The following is a 27,069-nucleotide window of genomic DNA, read 5'->3' as shown; positions in this document are numbered from 1 at the left end:
CAAAAAAAAGACTGGAAAGGCATACACCTAATACGATGGCAACTTGAAGTTGGGGAATGGCTTTTATTTTCCACTTTTTTACAATTCTGTATTGCTTGAGTTTTTATAATGAGTATGACTTCAAGAACACTTTTTTAAAAGCTGACTGACGGTATCTATGCAATAAATGCCACTAAATTACTTCGGTCTCTTAAGTCTCAGCCACATGAAGAAAAAGGAAAATGTCAACTTGATTAGCCAGAATTGCTACAAAGAATAGTTGGATGTTAACTACAGCCCTTTCAGAGAACACAGTGGCAAAGTCAGGCCAGAGGCTTCCTGGCTTTGTTACACAGGTTAAATGCCTTGTGTGTCAAAGTTGTATTCCTTAAAACAAAGCTGTTTTCTGTTTTAACATCTAGTTACCATTAGCACTACTTTGTTGATTTAGTTACCATGCATCCAATATACCGGCTCATTCTTAATAAATATGTTTCCCTTCTGGGGCAGCAGCCACTCTCAGCATCACAGTACCTGACCGGCAGGCGGAGGGTGGAGGGGTGACCAGATATACTCTTCACTATTGTGTAGCAAATGCCTTCTTAACCCTTGCAATCTCCCTACCATAGGTAATGGTAGGGTGACCAATTGATGGTTTCCTGGGGCATGAGACTTCTCAGTGATAGACTTGGGACAGTCCCAGACAAACCAAGATGCTTGCACACCATGGTAGTGCCCATTTTTGCATATTTTTTTCAGATGACTTATTTTTTCTATTTTTCCCCTATTCATTGTTGCAAGAGATTTTTAATGCTACAGAGCCCATGGGAGTGATTCCTCACAACATACTCATTTTAACCAAATCCCACCAACTGAACAGTTTCTCTGTTCAAAGGAGGCCTTCCAAATGGAATTTCCTAATTGTTGATTTCCATTTCCCCTGCTCAGTCCTTCAGGAAGTTCATGGTATAATCTAGATCCTGTAGCTTAACACCAAGTCATTTGGGATCATAAACCTAAGGCCTATCCCCAGAGATTTGAATCTCTAATCGGATTGTGTAGTGGCCGGGGTGGGGGGTGGGGTGGAGTGTCCAGATGCAGGTGATTTTAATATGGGCCAGGGGAAAGAAACTGATGCAAGAGAGACAGGTAGGGCTGGAAACATGACAGTTCTTCTTAGTGCTCTCCAAAGGCTGGTTTGAGAAGGGCTCATTAGCACATTCAAGCTTCACCACTCTGCAACCAAAGCAGTTAATATTTAATCATGAGCTATGGCTAGGCTTATAATGATTACAAGGTAGAAAACAGAATGAAAAAATCAGTTAGGTATAAGTAGAGCATCATAACTTTTGATACTGTGGTCTGCTTTGGGTATAGCTGCATTTTTGAAATATGTTTAAACATATATACTACATGCCCCTATCATTTCAACATAAAGGAATGGAAATTAATTTTTAAAACTCTGTTTTTGATAGTTTTAAAAGATGGTTGAGATTACAAAAGACCCTCTACTAGAAGACAAAGTTGTTGTTTTTTTATCCTAAATGCAAGGTTTCATTATTTTAGATTACCTCCACTGTTTTTAGAACAGTAGAATCTTAGTAAAAGTCTTCGACTGACTTAAGTTGGTCTGGTAGTGTTGGAAAAACACGGTTAGCCATTATTCAATTAGCATCAAGTCAGGCTTTAGGAGTTAGAGAACTTCATATTTCTTCTTTTTAAGTTGTGATTTAAAATAGGGGTACTTGCTATTTCTTTTTTTTACAGAAAAAAATTATTTTTAAATATATTTTACTGATTATGCTATTACAGTTGTCCCATTATCATCCCTTTATTCCCCTCTGCCCTGCACCCCACCCCACCAGCATTCTCCCCTCTTAGTTCATATCCATGAGTTGTGCATATAAGTTCTTTGGCTTCTCCATTTCCCATACTATTCTTAACCTCCATCTGTCTATTTTGCACCTACCATTTATGCTTCTTATTCCCTGTACTTTTTCCCCTGTTATCCCCCCTTCACCTCCCCACTGATAACTCTCCGTGTGATCTCCATTTCTCTGATTCTGTTCCTGTACTAGTTGTTGCTTAGTTTGTTTTTGTTTTTTTAGGTTCGTTTGTTGATAGTTGTGAGTTTATTGTCATTTTACTCCTCATAGTTTTGATCTTCTTTTTCTTAGGTAAGTCCCTTTAACATTTCATATAAGGGCTGGGTGATGATGAACTCCTTTAACTTGACCTTATCTGAGAAGCACTTTCTCTGCCCTTCCATTCTAAATGAAAGAGCTTTGCTGGATAGAGCAATCCTGGATGCAGGTCCTTGCCTTTCATGACTTGGAATACTTCAGTCTAGCCCCTTCTTGCCTGGAAGGTTTTTTTTTTTTCCAGAAATTAGCTGATAGTCTGATGAGAACTCCTTTGTAGGTAACTGTCTCCTTTTCTCTTGCTGCTTTCAAGATTCTCTCCTTATCTTTAATCTTGGCTAATGTAAAGATGATGTGCCTTGGTGTGTGCTTCCTTGAGTCCAACTTCTTTGGGACTCTCTGAGCTTCCTGGACTTCCTGGAAGTCTATTTCCTTTGCCAGATTGGGAAGTTCTCCTTCTTTATTTTTTCAAATAAGTTTTCAATTTCTTGCTGTTGCTCTTCTTCTTCTGGCACCCCTATGATTCAGATGTTGGAATGTTTAAAGTTGTCATGGAGTTTCCTAAGCCTCTTTTCATTTCTTTGAATTCTTGTTTCTTCATTCTGTTCCAGTTGAATGTTTATTTCTTCCTTCTGCTCCAAACCATTGATTTGAGTTCCAGTTTCCTTCCCTTCACTGTTTGTTCCCTGTACATTGTCCTTTATTTTGCTTTTCCTAGCCTTCACTTTTTCCTCTATTTTGCAACCATATTCAACCATTTCTGTGAACATCCCGATTACCAGTGTTTTGAACTGTGCATCTGATAGGTTGGCTATCTCTTTATTGCTTAGTTGTATTTTTTTCTGCAGCTTTGATATGTTCTCTCATTTGGGCCATTTTTTTGTCTCAGCATGCCTGTTATGTAGTAAGAGGCAGAGCCTTAGGTATTCGCCAGAGTGGGGCAACCCACATGGGTACATTGTGGCACTATATGTGGGGGAGGGGTCTGCAAATAAAACAGGTATGATCCCTACTGTACCTGAATTGAGGGAAAACAAACCATAATGATGTGATGGAAAAGAAAACAGTGTGCTCTGGGGAGGTCTTTTTTCAGTGCAATCAGGGAAGGTCTTTTTCAGGCATTGATATTTGAGACCTAAAAGTGTGAGAAGGAGGAGTTCACCAGGCGAGCAAGGAGAGAATCCAGCAAAAATTCCCAGGAGTACTGTTTCCCATCCCAGGAACTCAAAGCAAAGCAAGCCAAGTGGGCAAGGACCCAGGTGAGGCTGGAATGTAAGATAGACAGGATGCCCTTTCATTTGTGAAATGAAAACATATCAGAACAAACTAATTAAAATTGCATATTAATTGTTCTTTTTTCTTTGTGTCTGCATTGTACTTGGTTCATGTGTTTACCACGGGCTGATATGTGCCATTAAATCTTTGTAAGTCACTCCGTCACCAGACAGGGATCTCCTTGCAGGAAACAACTCTGCCTTATTCATCTCATTTTCCTTCCCTTCCTCAGTAGCTAGCAGTGCCATTTACACAAAATGAATCAAAATATGTGTTTGCTGAATCAGATTAGACTTTCTGTTATATCCCATTCTCATTACTGTACCTCCAAATTATGAGTTACACCTAATTTGTCAAGCATTATTTTCCCTTAAGCTACCACTTCTCACAAGCTCTGAGCTGTATACAGCTCTGCTTGAAGGCTTCCTCCATTCACACTCTAAAAGAACTCTCTCTCTCTTCAATCCATAGGGAGGGAAGTGTACCCTAACACAGTAAAGACATGTGAGAAAAGGGGCCAGATTCCAAAATGTGATTTGTCTCTCTTTTAGAAGCATGATTCAGAGGAGGAGAAGGTGAGGGGGAGGGGAGGTAGAAGAGAGGAAGAAAGGCAGAGGAAGACCTTAAAGGATGTTCTCAGTGGTTATCTGAGGTTGGCAGTATTCTTTTAAAGATTGATTGATTGATTGATTGATTGATTTTTTTTATTTTTTATTTTTATTTTTAGGGATGGAAGGGAGGGAGAATGAGAGAGAGAGAGGGAGAGAGAGAGAGAGAGAGAGAGAGAGAGAGAGAAACACCAATGTGTGGTTGCTGGGGGCCGTGGCCTGCAACCCAGGCATGTGCCCTGACTGGGAATCGAACCTGCAATACTTTGGTTCGAAGCCCACGCTCAATCCACTGAGCTACGCCAGCCAGGCAATTGATTTTTAGAGACAGGGTAAGGGGGGGAGAAAGAGAGAGAGAGAAACATCTGTGGGTTGCTTCTCCTACGCGCCCTGACCTAGGACCTAGGCATGTGCCTTGGCATCAAACCAGTGATCTTTAGGTTTGCAGGAAAACACCCAACCAACTGACCAACACTGGTCAGGGCAGCAGGTTCTTTTAAATGACATATGCTCTCTATTATAATCTTTCACATTAAAAATTATGAGCATTAACCCTCTTATTATCAGATTAAAAGCACTAGTTATTTTTATTGAAGAGGAAAAAACAGTTTCACTCCTTTGTGGTCATCTGTAGAGGGATATCATTCTACAAACATCCATTGTCCTATCTCTGGGTAAGGCACTTCCATTGTATTTCCATGGGACAGTACACTTAGCCAAGAGTTGGGTACTGATCTAGCTGAGCCAGCATACATTTTCTACATTCTGGCTATGTTTGGCTTTGACCTTGTCTTGGCTCCCCCCAACCACCATTCAGAACTTCTCACTCACAGAGCTTGTCCTGTGGCCAGGAGGGTATACTGTACTGGCCAAGTTTAGTTGCAAAGGTCAATATTGGGAGGAGGCACTAGGATCTGTGAAATCTTGTAGGGTTCAGCTCGCCTTTTACAGGTTCTAATTTTGAGGGGTTTCACACGTAGGAGGTAGGCTTATTTGCAAGCAATATATATCAACTCTGGTTAACTCAAAGATTTTCTCTCTGTCCTCTCTTGGGTATTTGAATCTTGAGCACAGTGTCCCAGCAGTACAAATCAGTGGGGCTGATTCAGCCTGATGACAGAGCCCTGAACTTCATGCCACCTGGAACTTTACAGTAGTCACAGTTCCTCTTCCTTTTAAGGCATGTTATTTAGCTTCTTCTTTGATTCTGGAAGGATTACATGTCTCCAATAAACTCCTTTTTTCTTCTTAAGCTTCCTGTGCTTCGCAAGCTTATTTAAATGCGATCTACACCAAGACATATACAGAGTGGCCTGGAATCTGCCATCACACATAGGCATAAATAAAATAAAAGTTGCATAAAATAATACTCATCTTTCATACTTTAGTTACATCTTTATAGTTTCTCTTCTGTTTTGTTTTTTACATTCTGGCTGATTTGAAGTCTCATCAATGGGTTTCCCCACACTTGGATAGCCTCTGAGTTATCCAGAGTCAACTTTTGTTGCTTGCAAATAATCCTATCTCTTGTGTGTGCAAACCTCCAAAATGAGTACATACAAACCCTACAAACTTCTCTTGGACAGTGCATTCCCCTTAGCTACAGGACAAGCTCTTTGAGCAAAAAGCCAGTAAGTAATAGTTGGGAGAAGCCAAACATAAGAGCCAGAACATTCTCCTCCTACAGCAGTCCAAAAGTCAGTTGTGATCTGACCACCTTTTACATGTCTGTCATTTGTCTGGGCCAGGGATCCACAAGTCTGCAGGCCAACCCTCTCACTGCCAGTTTTTACATACTTCATGAGCTAAGAATGGCTTCTACATTTCTAAATGGTTGGAAAAAAGCAAAAGAAGAGTAGTATTTCATGACATAGGAAAATCATATGAAATTCAAATTTCAGTGTCCATAAATAAAATTTATAAAGAACACAGCCATTCCATTGGTTCATATATTCATCTATGGCAGCTTTAGGGCTACAGCGGTAGAGCTGAGTAGTTTTAACAGAGACCAATGGCCTGAAAGCTTAAAATATTTACCCTCCAGTCCTGTTCAGAAAAAAGTTTGCCGACTTCTGGCCTAAGCAGTAGAGTGAGATTAAAAATGAAGTTAAGGCTTGGTCCCTGTTCTAAAGGACCAGTTAGCTGGAGATCTGACAATCCACCATTTGATGGAAACAAAGCAAGGACAAGTAAGCATTATACTGCACAGGATGCAGGAAGTATAACAGTTCAAAAATGTAGGAGTTCTGCAAAAGAAGAGGTTCAGTGGAAAGAATGGGGTTTTCTGGAAGAGGTATGGCTGGAACCGTTGGCAACTCCTGAGTTCCTGTGTAGGAGAATCTTGGAGACAGTAATTTCATTGGGGACTTGAAGCTATATTTATTTGCACTTTCCTTTACATGGGGCAGGGGTGGGGGTAAGAATCAATTACCATATCACATAAAGAGAGTAGGGAAAGTAGGGAGATGAATGGACTCTCCACCCAGAAAAAATAGGATCAAGTTTAAGCAGAAAGGAAGAAAGAAGGGAAGATACGGCACAAGAAGAGAATAATAATAATGGCAACAACAATAATAGCAGCTAATATTTATCAGGCTCTTTTCATGCACTGGGTACCAAGTTCAAAGCCCTACAGGCATTGTACTAGACCATCTTGCGTGGCGTGGGCCCAGCTCCCACTCGAAGATGCACAGGACCCACACCCATGGATAGCTTTTCCTGTGGGGAATTAGGCCTGCAATGTACCTAGGCTGCTATGAGTCTTGCATTTTGCTAAAACTCCCTCACCTTGAATTGAGGACATTTACTGCAAAGCAACTTCCTAAAAACCATGTTAAACCTTCCAAGGAAGTGTAACCAGTCCAACTACTTTGCCTGTTCATTTGCAAATATCCCTCTTCTGTGATGTGATTAGCAGCATTAGCTCCTTTGTCTTCTGTAAAAGGTAACTCCCTAAAGCAAATCTGTGCATAGTAAATGAGGACCATCTTGTAATGGGCGGAGAAACCCAATAAAGGCCTGTCATGGCAGAAGCCAAGGCTTTTGTTCCCCTTTGGAGAAAAGCCATGCTGTCCCTTTTTCCTCCACTGAACTCAGTAATCCGTGTGAATGTCTCATTTCATCCATAATGATGCGGACACTGCGGGCCAGTGTCTGCATTAGGCATAATCTCATTCAATACTCTCAAAAACTGTATGAGATAGGTACATATTATCCCCATTTTACAGATGAGGATGTGAAGGAGACCAGTGTAACTGCATCAGGGGTGCATGGAGGGAAATAAGGTTGGATTGGGAGGAAGAGAAGATGTGGATTATGGAGGGTAGGGAAGACGAGGCTGAGTGTATTATATTCCAATCAAAATGTAAAAAACAACCAACAAAATATAATAGAGGAGTTTGTAATTGGCATCAGAAGTGAGGGAAGTTTTTGTGAAAGGGAGGGGTGGGCTGAAGAGAGAGTGGAAAAAACACTAGTCAACCACAGAGTGGACAGAACCAAGGGCAGGAAGCAGGTTTCCTGCACCAGCGGAGATCTGCAATATGCATCAGCTGATGACAGACGCCCGCAGTCAAGAAATCTTCATCACTAAATTTCACCCAGCAATTTTCAAACTTAGGATAGTCCTCCCTTTTTCTTAGAAAACCCACTAACAGCTGCTGTTCCTCAGAACACGGTTTAGAAATGCTGTCTTCAAGAAAAGGCCCACAGTCACACGAGGGATCATTTTATTGGACAATGAGCATCCAGATGGCTGATTTTATAAATGCAGCAAAAAGGCAAATGGCTACATGGATTTCCATCTTTAAATCCTGCCTCCAGTGTGCTTCTTTGTGGAGTCACCAGATCTTTATACACCTAGCAGCGGCATGCGCCAAGCTAGGAAGTAATCGAACACCAAGGGTATTAGACTCACTAGCCAACTTCAAGCTGCTTGGCTTTATTCTTAGATCATAGAAACGGCAGCTGAGTAAATACTGTAAAATCAAGATACCTAATTCCAATCCCACAGAGGCCAAAGTAATTTCTCTTCCAAGACTATTTTTAGAAGCTTGTTAACTGCTTGCCCAGTATCCCTACCTCCCCAGGAAGTGAAGCAACTTTCTTCAGTTGCTTAGGAATCAAATACCTCGATGCAATTGGCAAATGTGTGTTGAATCGCTACTGTATGCCACGCTCAGTGTGAACAGCCAGCGTGGTCTTTGAGAGGCAGATCCATTTACCAGGCAGAGTTAGTAGCTGTCAGCCACAGGATGATTTGGTAGTGACCCTGAACTTAAAATATATACATTATAAATACAAGTTGTAATATAAATATTACAAAAGTATATATATGTGGGATATATATGTGATAATTTTAGTTTGCAGAGCAGCTAAATGGGTAAACAGCAAGTACTGGATTTACCCACTGTCAGCTTCATTCAAGCTGAACATCTGGCTGATGCTGTGAGAAGTCAGTATAGCATCCAGCATTTGGCATCAAGAGATGGTTATCTGGATAATTTACAGGCTTAATTTTCCATCCTTTTCCAGTCTTCTCTGGACTCCCTGTTTTCAAGCCTAGCCTTTCAATAGACCATGTTTCATTGGAAGTCATTTTCTTCTCTAAAGGATAATTTTCTTAACTCTTAAAAATTTAGTAGCTTTCTTTGTGTTTAAAAACTGTCGTTAATTAAGAACCTGAATTCTCATTGCTTTCTCTTCAGGACAGCATGTGGGTAATGTAGGGAGGGAAAGTGCTTCAGCAGAAAACTGCATGGTCTAGAGGTCACCTCTCCGGGTTGCCCAACCCTGGTCTTTCGTTGTCTTTGCAGTGTTTTACAACTCTGTAAGTAGTAGGGAACTGATAACAACATGAAAATAACTCTTTTACTCCTACAGATCCTCTCCTGTCTAGTAGAGATCCAATTGCCTTCCCCCTCCTTCATGTAAAACTCAGTTTTACTTTCATTTGCCCCCTCTTTCAATACTCCTGATCTATAACTCAGTCTGTTTAGATTCTTTTGAATCAGTTATCACACCTACCTGGTTCCTGCACTGATTTAACAGAATAAAATCTTTGACATGCTTTCATCGTTATATCCCTGTGAGTCATGATTTTACCTTTTTTTCTGAAAAGTATCTTTCAATAGCAACATAGGAAGATACATTAGTTCTTTTCCTATATTCCCTTAAATATGGCTTTGTTTCCTGCTCCCCGCCCCATTAGAACTATGGGTGAATTTCTACTGCAGCCCATATATTATCAGGTAGTACTAGGCTGTTTCTTTGAAAAACGCATTAGGTAATGGATAATTATTTTTTCTTAATACAGTGTATTGTGTTTCCTTTCTTCAGTAAAGGAGCTAAATTAACAGAGCAGCTGGTCTACCAAATACAGGTTATGCATCTCTCCATCCATGACAAATTTTTGAATAATGGCTGCTAATAATAATAGCAATACTATCTTTTGTATTTAGAAATGGATGACTAATCTAGGGCAACAGGACCCACGCATTGAATTGTTTTCCCAAGAGCAATGACAAATTTGCAGTTGAGGATTTAATCATTCATTTTGCTGAGAGCTTTCAGGTGTTGGCCATTACGATCTGGAAAAGAAAGTCTTTTATTAGGAAGGGAACTCTTTTGACTTAGTTGTTTTAGAATATGCAGAATAAGTGGCTTCAAGTTCTACTGCTACTACCTAGCTTGAGCACTTGGGAAAATCAATTTCCCTTTGGACAAGGCAGGGGTACAGAGGCGAGGGGGTTCCTAATTCATTTGGAAGGGAGAGAAAAGAATGGGATAATTGTGTTAAAAGCTATTCATGGGATTCTAATGTGCAAACTGAGTTGAGAACTGCACAAGACTAGACCATCCCCAGAAATATTTTTTATCCTATGCCCTATAGATGCAACAGAAGCAATCAAACATAAACATACAGACATATATGTACACATCTATACTTAAAAAAGGCCATTTAAGAACATTTTAAAAAAAACAACCAGACATTCTTTCTCTCCACCCCACCAAAAATAGTGCTCATTTCAGTTTGCAAAAATTAAGATGTCATCTGTCACCTGGTGTGCTCTACTGTCTTGGTCTGTGCTCTACTTTAATTATTGTCTGTGCACTCTTTGGGGTGGTAATAAAGAAGAAATGGTCAGTCCTTGGACACAGATAATGTTTCAGAGAAAATTTAGAGTCAACAGTCTCTGGGTCAACATAAATCCCTCTCATTTTGGTAGCAGAGTTAAGGGCTGTTGTTTGAAAGGTATTTCTATCCATCTACCTGAGGCATTTTCTTTGTTATAAGTGAAAACGACATTTTCTTCTTTACTTCAATTTGCAGTAAGTAGAAATCTTCCCCAGGCAGAAATGCCTTGAAGAAAATCAAATCCATTTTGCATGGGGAGATTTCTTTATGCTTCAGAGAACCCATAATCACGTTTCTCTTGGCTTAATCCTGAGCACATCCAACACAGTTTTATTGCCAGTGCTGTGTGTGTGTGCATGCGTGTATGTGTGTGCGTGCATACAGAAAACTGTGAGAGATCTGGAGGAGGACGGAAACCTAGGGGCCAAGATGAAGAGGTGAAATAGGAAAATTCTTTGAACCTGTCTGCATCATAAAACTAGAGCATCTGTATCAAAATAAGATTAGACTTGATCAGTGGCTCTCAAATGGGGACAATTTTGCCCTTCTAAGGGACATTTGGCGATATCTGGAGACATTTTTGGTTGTCACAACTGGGCAAGGGAGGGGGTTGTGGTGGTGTTATTGGCATCTAGTGGGTAGGTGCTGCTAAACATCCTATAATGCAAAGCACAGACCCTCATAATACAGAATTATTCTGTCCAAAATGTTGGTGGCAATAGTGCCAAGGTTAAGACAGACTCCAAATGTCCTTCCAACCCTAAAATGCTGAGTTGCTAAAACATAATTTCCAGTCCCAAATAAGAAGTCTATTGCTGCATACTGAATTGTGACCCCCCAAATCCAGATGTTGAAGCCCTAATCTTCAATGTCACTCTATTTGGAGATAGGACCTATAAGGTGATAATTATGGCTGAGTTCATCAAAACAAGGCATTAATAAATAGGACTAATGTCCTAATAAGAAACACCAGAGCACTCTCTCTCTCTCTCTCTCTCTCTCTCTGTTTATCTCTATCTCAAGTGCATATGCACGAGCCCTCACCCTCCTTCTCTCCCTCCCTCCCCTCCCTTTTTCTCCCTCTCTCCCTCTTTCTTCATGTTCTCACACAAGAGGTCATGTGAGCACACAATGAGAAGGCAGCCTTCTACAAGCCAAGAGAAGAGGCTCAGAATAAAACCTCCCTCACTAGTATCTTGATCCTGCACTGCCAGCCTCCAGAACTATGAGAAATAAATTTCTGTTGTTCAAGTCACCTGACCTATGGTATTATGATGTGGCTGACTAAGCAGACTAGTATAGCTATTTACAGTAATCACCATTGCTAACATATTCTTATTTGTTTACTATATGCTAGCCACTGTGCAAAAAATTACATATACCTTATCACACTTACTCCACAACATGCCCCTGTGAGGTGGGAATTACTATTATTATCCATAGAGAAGAGTAAATGAAGGCCCAGAGACATCACATAACTAACCTAAAATCAACCAAGTTAGTTAGAGGGAGAGGTCAGCTTTGAACCCAAGCAGCCTAACCCCTAGTTAAAAATTTATGTATTTGATTACCACAAGATACCACCGTCCAAAACTGTCTATCTACTTGTAATTATAAACTTCAAGGAAAGAGAATAAAGAAGAGGACTAGGGCTGGATAAAATTGCCAGAGAATGTGGAAGTCAAAGATCTCTGTATCTTCCTCAAAAAGTCAAACATCAAATTACCACATGGCCCAGAAATTCCACTCCTAGGTATATACCAAAAAGAATTTAAAATGTGGGCTACATCTAATAAAAGAGCTTTTGTACAGCTAAAGAAAACATCAGCAAAATGAAAAGGAAACCAAACATATGGGAAATTATTTTTGCCAATGATACCATGGAAAAGGGTTTGAGCTCCAAAATATATAAAGAATTCACATAAATCCACACCAGGAAGACAGACAACCCAATTAAAAATTGGGCAAAGGACCTGAACAGACACTTCTTCAAGGAGGACATACAGATGGCCCATAGACATATGAAAGGATGCTCAACAACACTAGCCATCAGAGAGATGCAAATTAAAAGCTGTATTTCATTGTGAAGTGGTATCTCATTGGTACCTTTCATAAACAAATGAAAGACCATCATAAACAAATCAACAAATGCTGGCCAGGGTGTGGAGAAAAGGGAACCCTAGTACACTGTTGGTGAGAATGCAGATTGACGCAGCCACTATGGAAAACAGTATGTAATTTCCTCAAAAAACTAAAAATGGAACTGCCTTTTGACCCAGCAATTCCACTGCTGGGATTATACCCTAAGAATCCTGAAACACCGATTCAAAAGAACCTATGGACCCCAGTGTTCATAGTAGCATTATTTATAATAATCAAATGCTGGAAACAGCCTGAATGCCCGTCAGTAAATGATTAGATAAAAAAACTGAGGTACATTTACACAATGGAATACTATGCAGAGGACAGAAAGAAGGAGCTCCTACCCTTCATGATGGCATGGATGGAACTAGAGAGCATTATGCTAAGTGAAATAAGCCAGGAGATGAAAGACAAATACCATATGATCTCACCTATAAGTGGAACCTAATCGACAAAACAAACAAGCGAGCAAAATAGAACCAGAGACATGGAAATAAAGAACAAACTGACAATAACTAGAGGGGAGGGGAGAGAAGAATAATAGGGGAAAGGAGGAGAAGAGTCAAGTCAAGGAACATGTACATAAAGAACCCATGGACAAGGACAATGGGTGGGGAAGGATTGAGGTACGGGGGTGGGCAGCGTAGAGGAGAGCAATGGGGGAAAAGTGGGGACAACTGTAATTGAACAACGATCGTTTTTTTAAAAAAAAACAGGCACTCAAACAAATATGTGTTCACCAATGTTTATAGCAGCACTATTCATAATAGCCAAAAGGTAGAAACAACCTAAATGTCCATTAACTGATGAATGGACAAAACGAAATGTGGCCTATTCATCAATGGAATATTATTGAGCCGTTAAAAGAAATGTACTGATACTGGCTTCAACATAGTTGAACCTGAAAAACATTAAGCTAAGTGAAAGCAGCCAGACACAAAAGATCACATATAGTGTGATTTCATTTATATGAATAATCGAAACAGGTAAATTCAGACAAAAAGAGTCTAGGGAAGGGTGCATGGGGAGGAGCTGCTTAACAGGAATGGGGTTTCCTTTGGGGGTGAAGAAATGCCTTGGAACTAGATAGAGGAGATGACAGCACACTGTGAAGGAACTAGATGCCATTCAATTACACACTTTGAAATGGTTACAGGTTAATTTCATGGTCTTGAATTTTACCTCAATAAAAATATCTCTATCTCAATAGAGAAAAAAAACATGTAAAGCTAACCTAGTCCTAGCTTTGGATAAGCATTTGAGAAATAAAGCCCTGCTATGAGGCAGAACTGATCCCTAGGCAAGCAAACCTCTTAGCTCCTGGAAACCTGCTGGGCTGCTATTCTGGATGTTGGAAGTCAATTGCTCTGGTTGTAACCTCCAAGATGTGCCCTGGGGATGCCCTCCCTATGTCCATTTGAACGGGATCAAGGTGAATGGATCCTGCAGTGGTGGGAAGCTGGTCTCCGGCATTAACACAGCCCTGCAAACACGGTGTGGGTGAAATCATCTCACCTGGCCTGCTGGGTGTCGAAGAACCAAATGGAGCCAAAATGGAAATAATTTAAGCACTTTGGTTCCTTATCAAAATTGTAGCCACTGTAAGAGCCACTTGCTAAAAGCATTTCATCCCTGGTGTAGGGACTAGGCAAATCTCCAGCTTTCAGTTCTCTTAATTCCTTCCTGGACTGAGGAGGGTACTACAGAAGAAATGTTTATGTTACCTGTCCCCAAGTTCATACATTAAAATCTAATGCCCAATGCGATGGTATGAGTAGGTTGGGACCCTTAGGAGGTGATATTCACCCATGCAGGTGAAACCCTCAGAAATGAAATTAATGCCCTTATTAAAGACCTCAGAGAGCTCCCTCACCTCTCCAGCCATGTAAGGACACAGTTACAAGACAGTCCAGAAACAGGAAGTCTTCACTAGACACTGAATCTGCTGGTGCCTTAATCTTGGATTTCCAACTTCCAAACTGTGAGAAATAAATTCCTGTTGTTTATAAGCCACCCCATCTATAGTCTTCTGTTATAGTAGCCCAAACAGACTAAGACAAAGGGGTATAACCACAGGAAAAAAACCCACAGAGTTAAGGAAAAACTGGTTTGTTCCTTCCTCTGCTCATTATTGCCAGCTTCTCAAGTTTCTCCCTGAGACCAGGATTGAGAAACAGTTGAGAGGGAACTGTTTCATTCTTCAGCCCTGGGGACCACCAGGAGAGAGCTAGCAGGGGGAACTACAATGAGAGAAGCTCTAGATGAGAATGGTCAGCACTGTGACAAACCAGATCTTTAAAATAGGGCCACACACCCTATTTGAGATGCCTTTCCCTTTTAAAGATAGGAAATACGAGTGGAATGTAATATAGTTGGAAGCTTACAAATAACCGTAGAGGGAAAGGAATGGACTTTTTAACCAAACAGTCTTATATTTAAATTCCTTCTCTATTGATTAATGGGGCAAGATTTTCATCTCTCTGCTTCTGGATTTACATACACACACACACACACACACACACACACACTGATCCATCTATATTATATGTACTAGAGACAGATTGACAGACAGGGAATTTTGTTTTACAAAAATGAGATCCTATTACATACATTTTCCTGGATCTCATTTTCCCCTCAGTAATACCTCTAAGACAACTGTTATTAATCTAATTTATTCCTTTTTAATGGCACCATAACATTTCATAGTAGATGAACAATAATTTATTCAACCATTTCACTGATAATCCTTCATTTTTGTCCATTTTTTTCTTCTTTCTCTCTCTCTTTTTTTTTTTTTTTGCGCTGTTTGTATGCTGCTGTTTTTATTTCCATTGGATAGAGTCCCAGGAGTCAGACTGTTGGGTCAAAGTATATGAGTATTTTAAATTTTAACAGATATTATGCAATTGCTTTCCCAAAAGGCTGGAAGACTCAACAGTCCCACCAGCAGCATTTAAGATGACTGTTCTCTGCATGAAATTAAAAGGCCTTTTAATAGTCCAGTACATTCAATGTGACCATGCTGTTTTTGTTTCCATTATTCCAGAAAGTAGTGACTGACTGTGAATGGTGTACCCCACCTCTGCTGACATCTAAGAATCAAAAAACATGGCACAGGGAAAGCACCTAGCCCAACCTACACCCATCACAGCATTCTCAGTGTGCGGCCAGTTTGCAATAATGGCACCTGTTGCCATTACTTTGTATCTGATCTGAAATTCTCAAGCCTTTTCCAGGAAGCAGGAAAGCAAGAATGTGAATCAAGCTGCAGCATCAGGAACAAACCATCTAAACCAGGAAATGAGCAAACGATTGAGACCAAGACTCCAAATAACTACATTTATTCTTCAGTTGGATGGCATCGAAGGTTTACAAAACATTATTAAATCATTTGCACCTCAGTCTTTGTGGATTAACAGCCGCCGCATTCCACAACTATGGATCAAATGAGAGGCTTGCAAGTGCTGGGCAGTGTGGTAAGCACCGGGCATCCAGCATTTAGCAGTGAATATGTCACACGGGGTCTCAGTGGTTATGGCATTTTCAGGAAGACAGAATCAAATCATTGCCCTTGGGTTAGCCCACAACATTTGGTTTGACCCTGTTAGGACTCATCTTCTCACCGGCCTGCAAAAACATGCCTATAATAAAATGAATTAATTTCTGGACAACATTTAGCTAAGAGGGCATTAGGGTCAGCAAACTGACCTGCGTTCTGTTTCTGAAGGACTTAGAGGGACAGCATCCTCTCTTGGTCCTTTGATTTTGTGTAACTGGAAATAGGGATTATTCCCAGTAGAGCTTTCCTCCCCAGCTTTATTTAGGTGTAATTGACCAATAAAATTATTAAGATATTTAAAGTATACATTGTGGTAATTTGCACAGATATTGTGAAAGTCTCCCCCCATCTAGTTAATGAACACATCCATCACTTCATATATTTACCTTTATTTGCGTGTGAGAACATCTAAGTTCTCACCCTCAGACTGTATTTATCTTATAACTGATAGTTTGTACCTTTTTATTTTTTAAACCAACTTCTCCCTGTTTTCCTCATCCTCCAGACCCTGGCAACCAACCACTCAGTTTTCTATTCTGTTTCTGTGAATTTGACTTTATTCTCTTTTTTCTTTTCTTTTCTTTTCTTTCTTTCTTTCTTTCTTTCTTTCTTTCTTTCTTTCTTTCTTTCTTTCTTTCTTTCTTTCTCTTCCTTTCTTTCTTTGCTTCTACATAAAAGTAATAACCATGCAGTGTTTGTCTTTCTCTGTCAGACTTATTTCACTTAGCATAATGCCCTCAAGGTCCATCCATGTTGTTGAAAACAAATGGCAGGATTTCCTTCTTTCTCATGGCTGATAACATTCCAATGTATCTACCACCCACATCTTTATTCATTCATTTGTTGGTGGACTAGTAAATTGTTTCTGTATTTGGCTATTGTCAATAATGTTGTAATGAACACGGGAGTGCAGATTTCTCATTTCCTTTGCATGTATACCCAGAAGCGGGATAGCTAGATCATATGATAATTCTGTTTTTACCAGTAGATCTTAAATCACCTGAAGACACTGACTAGATACATCTTAATCAAAGCGCTACTGTGCTCCTAAGAGCTTAGCACAATACCTGGCATAAGGGGGCCCTCAGTAAATATGGACTGAATGGATGAGTGAGTGAATGGATGGATGGATAAGCAGATGGATGGGTAAGCAGATGAATGAATGCTTTACTTCTTTGTGAATTTAAAATGAGCACAATAATTACTGTCATGCACTCTGATCATTTTCCAAGTTGGATCTTAGGGAATCCAGACATACTTAGGGAATCCATCTTGTTAATGCAGTTGCTGTTTGTGTGTTATTCATGTAAATATGCTCCTGAAAGCCCTAGTATGGTGCATCCTGAACCATTGTGCCCTTGCTCCATCCTTACCAGCTCTAGCCCTACCCCGGAGTGAGTCCTTAACCTGTTTTCCTACTTCAGAGGGGGATGGTGACTCCTGTTCTTTGCCCTTTCTTGTGAAGGGTAACTTAGAAAAGTAAGTTAGAAGTATGAACTGGAGAGTGCTATACAAATGTGAAGAGTCATTGTTATTTCTTCTTCCAAACCCATGAACCCTGAACCTCCTTGAACCCAAATGAAAGTGAGAGTAGGCAGCACTGATGCTGATGCACTTAAATCCCTAAGACCTCAGACTTACAACCCTGTTATTTCCCTCCTAGCACATTGTCTGCACTTAGAAGACCTTCTTTCTTTCCTATCTATAATCAACTACTAGTATTTTATTCCTTCCATATATCTGACTAGCTTTTTCCTCCCAACCCACTGCCACTAATTTAGACCCCAGCTCATGTGAACCCATGATCAGATGATTTCAAAGCCCTCCTAGATGGTCTTATCCCCCAGGGCCCCTGCACTTCCATCCAGTCTGCAAACACTGTTAGACAGTCATCCTAAAATGGCATTCTCTGTCTCTTGTCCTGTAGTGGCTCCATACAGACTGTCATTTTTAATCTCTCCAGTCTAATGACCCTGCTCAACCAACCGTACACTTCATGTTCTCCTCCACTGTAGCCAAGTCCACGCATGCCTCTGACGACCTATACAAGCCTGTGTTGTCACCTCCATTCTTTTCCTGAGGTTGGTCCACCCACTTGAACTCTTCCTTTTCTACAGTTGTTTCAATACTACCAGATAAAGCCTGTTTTATGTCCTTGTCTATCAATATCCTCAACAACACCATTACCACCATTTACTGAGAGCACCAGGCTCTGTGCAAGGGCTTTCACTCATTGTCTCACTGAATCTTCTTCATTACTTATGTGGCACATCTTGTTATTGTCTCTACTTTATAAATAAGAAAACTGGAATTCAGAGAGGTTAAGTAATCAGCCCCAAATAACACAGCTAATATATAGTAAAGCCAGGATTCAAATGCAGGCAGAGCTCCCACTCAGAAAAACTAGACTATTCTGCCCCACTGTAGTCTTTCTTGATCACCCAAGGGATGCCTTTCTCTGTAAAGCTACAAGTTTTCTTCACAACACAAAGGGTCTTCTCACTGCATATCTGTAAATATCTTCAAGTTCCCATTCTAGTTTCACCCTGAAAGTACTTTGACATTAGTTGTAAGATGTAATCCTCAAGTTTACAAGGGACGTGTTTGTAATGGGAAAGGAAACTAATGACCAGAGAATGGAATTAGTACTAAGACACATGGAAAACTGTCCAAATGACTATATCTGTCTATATAAATGGCAACCTCAGTGAATCCCAGAAAATAAGAAAGAATTAAGTCACTTATGCTGGGTCCAAGTTCCAGCTCTATCACTTATTAGCAGAGTAACATTGGCTTAACCTCCTGAGCCTCAGTTTGCTCACCTGTAAAACAGAGCATAAATGATTCCATTGCACTGCCCATCAAGGTTGTGTTATAAGGAGTAAATCAGAGGACTATGCTAACATATGCACTGAACAGGCACATGGGAAGTGCCCACTGCATATTATTTCTTATAATCAGTCTCTTCTACTTCCTGAGGAATCATTGTTTTTGCTCCTTAAACAGACCTTGTCTATAGACATATTTTCTCTAAAAAAGAATTATTATTATTATTAATAAATGTGACTCTAGTCTAGGAATCTGGTCCTTAGCTGCATTCCCGGACCCTGCAAGAAATGGGGAGTTGAGCCATCTTGTATCCAGCCTCCTGTGAACTAACACTGGGCCCTGAAATGCACTCACCACCTGCTCTTGTCTCCCTAACTCTTTTAGAACTGAGGAAGCATTTCTGATCCATTTGCAGTTCCAAGGTCAAATGTTCTGTTTCATATCTATCTTCATAGGTGCTATTCCCTCTGCCTGGAACGCTGTTCCCCCCAATCAGCGAGGAAATATGTTTCATCTTTTCAGTCTACTTCAAGAGTCACTTCATCTCCCAGCCCCCAGAACCATCCCTCAGTGCTGCCACTTGGACCTAGTATAAATCTGTATTATTATATGAATTACACCTGTTCATTAAAGATTTTTTTATTCCACTTTAAAAAGATAATTCAATAACATTTTTTATTGTGGCAAAATACATGTAACATAAAATTTGTCATCTTAGCCATTTCTAAGTGTCTAGTTCAATGGTGTGAAGTACATTTCTATTTTTCCGATGAGGAAACCGAAGTCTAGGGATGTTAGGCAACTGGCTAAGAAGCAGTAGGAAGAAGACTAGAACCCAGACAGCCTTGAGGGTGGAGTCTGGGTCTTCTTCATCTCTTCACCTCTGAGGCTAGCACACAGTAGGGCCTCAAGCATGCTGAATAAGTGAAGAGTGAAGGAATAAATGGACTACAGGGTAAGCATCCTTGGGGGAGCTTTCTGAGCGATGTTCTAAAAGGCAACACTAAAACAGCCTCCATCTGGTCTCCATACTGTGGACTTATCCAGGTAATAGATGATTCACAGGAGTGATCCAGACAGACCCAAGTTCCCTGACAGAGAGCCAAGGGGAAATAAACAAGAAAAAAAGCTAATATGTGGACCTGGCCTTCAGGATCTTCACCTCCCAACCTGGGGCTGGCAGCTTACCTGAAATGCCCTTCTCTCCTCTCCTCACCTACTGAAACCCTGCTTAGCCGTCAGGACTGGTGCCAACACTCTTCCTTGCAGGCACGCTGGAGTCCCCTAAACAGAGCCAATCTCTTCTTGTTTCCCACTTGTACCTTCACTTAGTGTTTGTTTCATTTTGCTGGTAGTATAAATGATGGTGTTTTCTGCATCTGTGTCCCCACACTTCCCCAAATCAGTAAGCTTCTTAAGAATGGGGACTGTATCTTATTGCATCCCTAATCTCTGCAGCATCTAGCACTGTGCTGGGAACAGACATTGGCCAGGAACACATGGAGTCAGAGAGGGCTAGGATGGGGCTCCAGCTCTGCCACTTACTAGCTTTGTGGACATCAGCAATTTTCTTAACCTCCCTAGGCCTCAGTTTCCTCAAATGTAAAAGGAGAATAAGAATTCCGTTGACCTAATGGACTTGTTATGATAATTTAATAAGCTCCTGCTCAGAGCTGAAACTCATTAACTTCTATTATTATTAATAAGTGTTTAATACTTAATCCGAGACCAAGAACAGACACAGTGAATTTTTCTTCAATTAACACATAAGAAGGAAATGCTTGCAAAAATGAAACTTAAAGTTGTGAACAAGCACAGAGAAAAGTAAATAATTGGTTTTGTTCAAAGTTCATACTAGATACTATCATATTTGTAATCTTCACACTCCTGCTACTAGAGTTCCTGCAATAAGTTCACAGCCAGGTGTCTATCCAGGCCTGGTGCAGAGACTGCACACCTCCTAAACTTTAACCCAATGCCCGGCCTCCCTGAAGACAGCCCACACCTCTTGTCACACACTTCACACTCAAGGAAATTCATATGACTTATCCAAAATGGGATTGATTAGGAAGGGACCAGGGACTACAGACAAGGATGAGTACAGTGATCACCTCTTGCCCTCTATGGTTATTCTCCATCCAGTAGCCCATGTGACCTTTTAAAAACAAAAACAGTTCATGTTAGTCTCAAGTTCAACAATTGTCAGCAGCTTCTCCTACCATCAGAATAAACTGTATACTTTTTTTTAAACCACAATCTATAAGGCCCTACCTACTACGGCTCTTCTCTGGTTCACCTCTACCCTCACCTCTGACTCTCTGAGTTCCAGCCACCCTGGCCATCTGTCTCTTCCTCTAATACATCAAGGCCGTTTGTACTTGCTGCCTGGATCCCTGACATTTAGTTGGTAAAATGTCACCTTCTTACAGAAACATTTGCTGACCATGGATGGGAAATATCCCTCCCCTATTAATTTCCATGTAACACTTATTAGCTAGACTGCAGTATTTGTTTGCTTATGTGTTAGCTGGCGCCTTCACTCCCAGCCCGTGTCCTGCTTTTCCCTGAACAGTAGATGCTCGGACCATAGCCCTGTCTGTCTTGCCCCACACCGTATCTGCAGCCCCCAGAACACTGCCTGGCACTTACAAAGCACTGTATGAATAAATAAGGGTTGGGGAGCAGATTACAGTGATTTTTTACTTTTTGTTTTTATATTTCAGGTGAATTTGAATTTTTTTTAAATAAAGTACATACAGTACTTCAGCAATAAGGAAAAAAAAGAAAACTGCCAAGACAAAATAAAATTTAAGTAATAAAATTAGCATATTTAATCAAACAGATGAAAGTAACACAAAACCTTTCCCAATAATCTACACTATAAATCGCTAGAAATTCATATCCACACTGTTTATTAAACCTGAAACATTAACCAATTTAATGATCTGCCTGCAAATTAGAATACAACCCTAGACTTTTAAATACTACTCGTATCTCCTGGTCTCATAGTAAGATTGCTGTTTGAGCTTCCCTCTTTATTACAATCTCCTACTCACAGCACAGTTATTTCTACCTCTCTGCTTTTGCCAATGCTGAGGACTCGCACAGAATTTCCCTCCCATTTCCCCTGTCCAAAATCTTGATCATCCTTTAAGCCACAATCAAATCTATCAATAAATAACCACAACCAACAGTACTTTTAAAAAGCTCTGTGCTTTGTCAAAAAGCACCTTGTCTTTGTGTATCCCTCAATTAATTACAGTTGGTAGGAAGCAATATTTTTATATATCTAACCACACTGAAAGGTCACTAAACATTTTGCGACTGAGTAAAAAAAAATCACTGCTAGTGGAGAAATGTGGTCAAAGGCAGATGGGAGCAATTGCTTAGAATCTTTCTCAAATGAGAAAATACCAGGTGGTTTTCAAGAGTTCAAAAACCATGTCTCCCATGGGGGAAGATGATATATATATATAACGATTTTTATATACATACATATGAGCATTACCTGGATTTTACCAAAAAAAAAGGGATGCAAGGAAAAACTGACTGCCAAGCTTGGAATAATCACCTCCAATGCTATTGGGCACCATCCATTTACATCCCATATGACAACCATTCAGCACTGATTGTGTACTGACAGTATGCCAGGTACTGAGTAAATTCATTACATACATTATCTCATTTAATCCTCCCAACCTCCCAAAGTGGTTATTATTATTATTATCCTATTGGAAGAGATCGTTGAGAAGATGCAACTGCCTGTTTTGACCCTTGAGCTGGACAGAGGCTCCTCACGCCCTCCTCTGCCCTTGGAGTTGCACTCTGCCCATCGTTCCCATACTGGGAGCTACCGCAAGGATGTAGCCTTGAGAGAGTAAGGCACGGTTGAGACCATCTGGACAATATATGTGACTGAGCCCCATTAAGGCCTCTCTATAAACTTTAAGACTCTGGTGGGTGGGTATGAAGATCTACTCTTATAGCACCCAAGAAAGCCTTGTAGGTAAGTTGTCTGGCTTATTAACCCTGGCACCTATCTATCTGGAGTGGCTGGCTTTGTCTTCAGCCTCTCCTTGCCCTTTGTATACTGGAGCCAGGAAGCTCCCAAGGGTTTAAACCAAAATAGTCCCATTTTACAGATGAGGCACAGAGAGGTTCAGCAATTTTCCCAGACTGACAAAGCAACAAAGTGTTAGAGCCAGTTTGGAGCCATTTTGCCTGACTTCTAAACACCCATTCTTTACTACTGTACTGTACATTTCTTCTATCTAAAAACTACAGTTAGCATTCATGGTAGCAATTAATATAACCTTAACTAAAAATTACCAGTTCTAGAATACCTCCCCCTTTTCAATTATTTTTAAGTAATACAAATTCAGTGTTCAACATAAAATGTTTAAAATTGTGTAAAAGTTAAACACAACCTGTCTTCTTTTTAATGGGTCTCTCTTTTTCTCCAGCATTTCATGCATTGCAATGTTGACTTGACAATTGTTACTCCATAGAATTGATAGTCCTAATTTTCACACTTCATTAATAAATAAATGGAGGCCCTAGATGTTATGGGGTGGACACAGATCCCCTGGGAATTGAGAGGGAATTCCAATTAAGCCTACCAAAAAAATGCCAAGCTGTGGACAAGAATTGAGAGATCAAAACATGCTAAAGGTAACAACCCCAGATTTAAAAGTCAAAAGTGGGACTCTGGGCCAGTGCTTTAAGAAGATTTGAAGTCTGAATAGGCAAAAAGCAGATTTGCGGGTCCATGCAAAACTAGATCAGAAACTATGGTCTTACATTTGAATAGCATGCAGGAGTCAGAGTCTCCCATGGTTTGGCATGCAGAGAACAAGAAGGCCTTTCTACCAGGCTTTTAAACCCGTTGGCAGCCTAGACTTAGAAGTACAGAAATTTCAGGAGTTCAGATGCTATAAATTGGGTGTTCACTGCAATTTTTCTACATGTTTGGCAATTTTCCTAATACAATGGTAAGAAAAATAAAAGAGGGACTTATAGGTAATGGTAAGAAAATAAAAGAGGGAAGTTACCAGGGAACTGACAAACATTGCAGTTTTAGTCCAGGGTGTTGCTTTATGTAATTCCTTGCAAAGGATAAAAGCAGGTTCTTTCTACAGGTGCAGTAATGAAATAATTGAAGCAGCCAATATATATTGAGCACTTATCTTGAGCTCTGCATATATTGTCTTATTGAATATTCACAATTAAGCTATGAGGTAGGTAACTATTATTATCCCCATTTCAGAGAAAGGAGGCAGAGTGAGGTTTAGAAATATGCCCAAGTCGTCATACAGCCAGTAAGGGATGGGGCCAGGATTTAAACCCAGGGCTTATTTGAATATAGCTCCTGTTCTGCACATTCTTTCAAGGCCACTCTGAGCTCCAGAGACCACCAGGGCCACTACATACTTATAAAATGACTAGGTATGTTCTAGAACTCCCTCAAAAGATTTCAAAAGTTTCCTGAAAACATGAAAGTACTAAATAAACCTTCATGTTAAAAACAGAAAGGGGCTTTGGGGTCCAACAAACGGCGGTTCAAATCCTGGCTTTGCCACTTGGGTCCCATCACTGAGAGAGCCCTAGTTTTTCATCTCTGGAGATTGTAGGGACTGAATGAGATGGTGCATTTGAAGTTCTTACACAGCACCTGGTACATGGTGACCTATCAATAAAAGGCAGCTGCTGTGGGTATTATTTTCAGCTTGTAGGAAGCAGAGACCCTCAGACCCGCTGTCATGCCCAAGTACCAAAGCCAAAGGGTTTTGAAAAGATGAAACAGGAGGAAAGGCCGAGATTTTAAAAGGAGACAAAAAGGGAAAGAAGGAGAGAGGTTAAGAGCACAATGTGTTCCAGGCGCAAAACTAAGTCAGTTGATTGTGATTTCAACTTGAATCCCTGAGAACCTGAATACAGCTGAGCCATTCTAGGAAGATTTGCTAAATTTGTAATCACAGGCAGGAAAAAAGCGTGTGCACGCGCATTCACACACACACACACACACACACACACACTCTTCTACCGGGTGAAGGAAGAAAAAGAGCAGATTCACAATAGTTTTGTACACGTAGCTCTGAGATTGGTGCTGATGGTGACCCAGGCAGGAGCTGAAGTTCCTTGCGCCAGGAGAGAGGGCCTTTCCCAGCCCAGCAGGAGGCAACGTCTAGAGCAAGCAATGCAAGGGCAGGGACACTGGGAAGCTTTCCGGGTTTGCACAAATGTCTGGTGACCCTGGAGTCCCTGCAGCTGCCTCCATACTTTGAGGGCAAGAGTTTCATTCAACTATTTTGTCCTATTCATTAAAAACAAAAATCCTTGGTTTATTTGGATGTGCTGTTGATTCCAAAACACCGGAGAGAGTACGAGCAAACACAGTGGGTCGGCTTCAGAACTACCTTCTAGGATTGCACACAAACCAAAGACTTGGAGTCAAGGGAGAAAGGAGAGAGTGTGCACGGGTTAACCTTCCCCTAACCCTTTCCTTCCCCCCAGCAATCCAAGAGAAGGCGGGGAAGAAACGCTGGGCATTTCAAGTGTGCCTTAAACCCCGTGCCAGTGGGTAAAGGCACAGCGGAAACCCAGCGGACACTCCCCCCTCTCTAGGGACGTGGGCGCTTTCCAGGACGGTCCAACGGCCCCTGCGTCCTAGCGCATCCTGGGCGGAGAATGGACTCTCCTCTTTCGCCAGCGGGAAAGACCTTACTTTCTAGGACCAGCTGCGCGCTTACGGATCCCGCACTCCTGAGTCCACCCTAGGCTCTCCGCTCCGTGCCCTGTGATTTCCCGAGCCTCCAAATGCAGCCCAGCCCAGAGGGTCCCCTTTTGTTCCTGGGAGAGCTCGTCACAGAGCTGTGCATCCCCCTTCTGCACTGAAAGCCCCGCTGCGGGGGCGCTTTCTCTGGTCCGCTCCCTACGGTCCCCGCATCCCGCGACCACCGGCTACAGCACACGGATCCCCAGCTGTACCCTCCTTCCTGGGAAATACTCACTTCTCCCCAGTCCCTCCGCTTTCCACGCCGTCTCCTCCACCGCTCCATAGCGCCTCAGGGGCTTCTCAGCTTCCAGATGGGTAGATAAAGATTGCTTTAACTCCATCTCTTATCCTGGCGGGCAGGTCGATGGTTCTCCCCTTACTCCATCCCCGCCGTGGACTGTCGGGAGGGAGGCGGCTCCAGCCAGCAGCGTTTTAAGGGGCCGGGCGCGCGTGACGCTGCTCCATCTCTTCCGCTGCTAGGGCCGTGGAGGGCTGACTGGTACCCAGGAAGGGGGAGGGATGCAGGGCGCATGCGCAATGGGGCTTGGGGGGCTGGGTAGAGAGAAAAAGAGATGATAACTCTAAAGAACAATAAAAACAACTAAAATAGAACCAAACCAAAGGAAGAACAAGACCCCTGCCCATACTGGAGCCGGTGGCAATGTTTTGCATGGGGCTGCCACTGCGTTTAGCTGGTGATATGTCCGCGGGCTGCTAGGTTTGGAATTTATGAGCCCAACTCTATCTGTGGGTGGGCGATGGATCCATCTTTGTGGGGAGTGTACAGAAGTGTGAATGTGGACCAGGATCCGTGAGTTCTGTGCTTGGCTGAGTGTGTGTGTGTGTGTGTGTGTGTGTGTGTGTGTAAGAGAGAGAGAGAGAGAATCTCTGTTGCATCTGCGTGTATAGTTTGAATATGAAATGGGACAGTCTGTGTGCGGGTGCCTGTGCCAACTCTGTATGTGTTTGCATGAACTTGAGAGAAACATAAAAATATTTGGGACACAAGTATAAAGCCGTTTGGAACATAGATCTATTACTGCCCAGAGACCCAGGGTTTTATCTTACAAAGCATAGCAGCATTAAAAGCACAAAGTAAAATCAGAAGCTTGAATTATAAAAATTAGTAGCATTTATTGAATGCTATTAAGTGTTTAGGTACCTAAACACTAGTACCTAAGTGTACTAAACACTTTCCAATAAGTCTGTAAAACAGATACTGTTTGGTTGGCTTTGTTTTACAGAGGATGAAACTGAGTTGTAAAAAGATCAAGTTTTTTGCCCAAAGTCTCACACTTACCAACTGGCCTGTCAGCACTTGAAGCCAGACAGGCTTCTTACTAGGCTGACTCCCCGGACTGACAGGTGTTGTATTTTATAAGGTGGGGGAAGGTCTATAGAACATGGGGTATTTGTTCGTTGTTTTTAAGATGTCATCTGGGGCAAGTTTTGATGTCCGCCTGGCTCATGGAAGTATAAAATGGCCCAGCTCTTTAAGAAAATGATTTAGCAACTGGTAGCAAGAGTCTTTAAAAGCTATTGTTAATAATGAACTTCAAAATAGCTCCAGGGTACATAAAGATGACGATCTTTTTGGTGCAATTTCAGTTGAAATTCCAATAGGA

The 27,069-nt window shown here is 41.3% G+C and overlaps 1 protein-coding gene across 1 annotated transcript in view; it reads right to left on the bottom strand.

The window, feature by feature from the left end:
• The window catches only part of BMERB1 (bMERB domain containing 1), a 99,087-nt gene extending 73,165 nt beyond the window's left edge, over positions 1-25,922 (bottom strand). The window contains exon 1 of the mRNA XM_045819548.1: positions 25,680-25,922. Coding sequence (XP_045675504.1) covers positions 25,680-25,785 — 106 coding nt within the window. The 5' untranslated portion in view covers positions 25,786-25,922. The remainder of the gene's footprint in view (positions 1-25,679) is intronic.
• Positions 25,923-27,069: the final 1,147 nt, after the last annotated feature.

The sequence above is a fragment of the Phyllostomus hastatus genome, unplaced genomic scaffold, assembly GCF_019186645.2.
Source record: "Phyllostomus hastatus isolate PE091 unplaced genomic scaffold, TTU_PhHast_1.1 phas_scaffold_385, whole genome shotgun sequence".
Taxonomy (NCBI): Eukaryota; Metazoa; Chordata; class Mammalia; order Chiroptera; family Phyllostomidae; genus Phyllostomus; species Phyllostomus hastatus.
The sequence above is the reverse complement of the archived record's forward strand: the minus strand, read 5'-3'. Positions and strand labels throughout refer to the sequence as shown.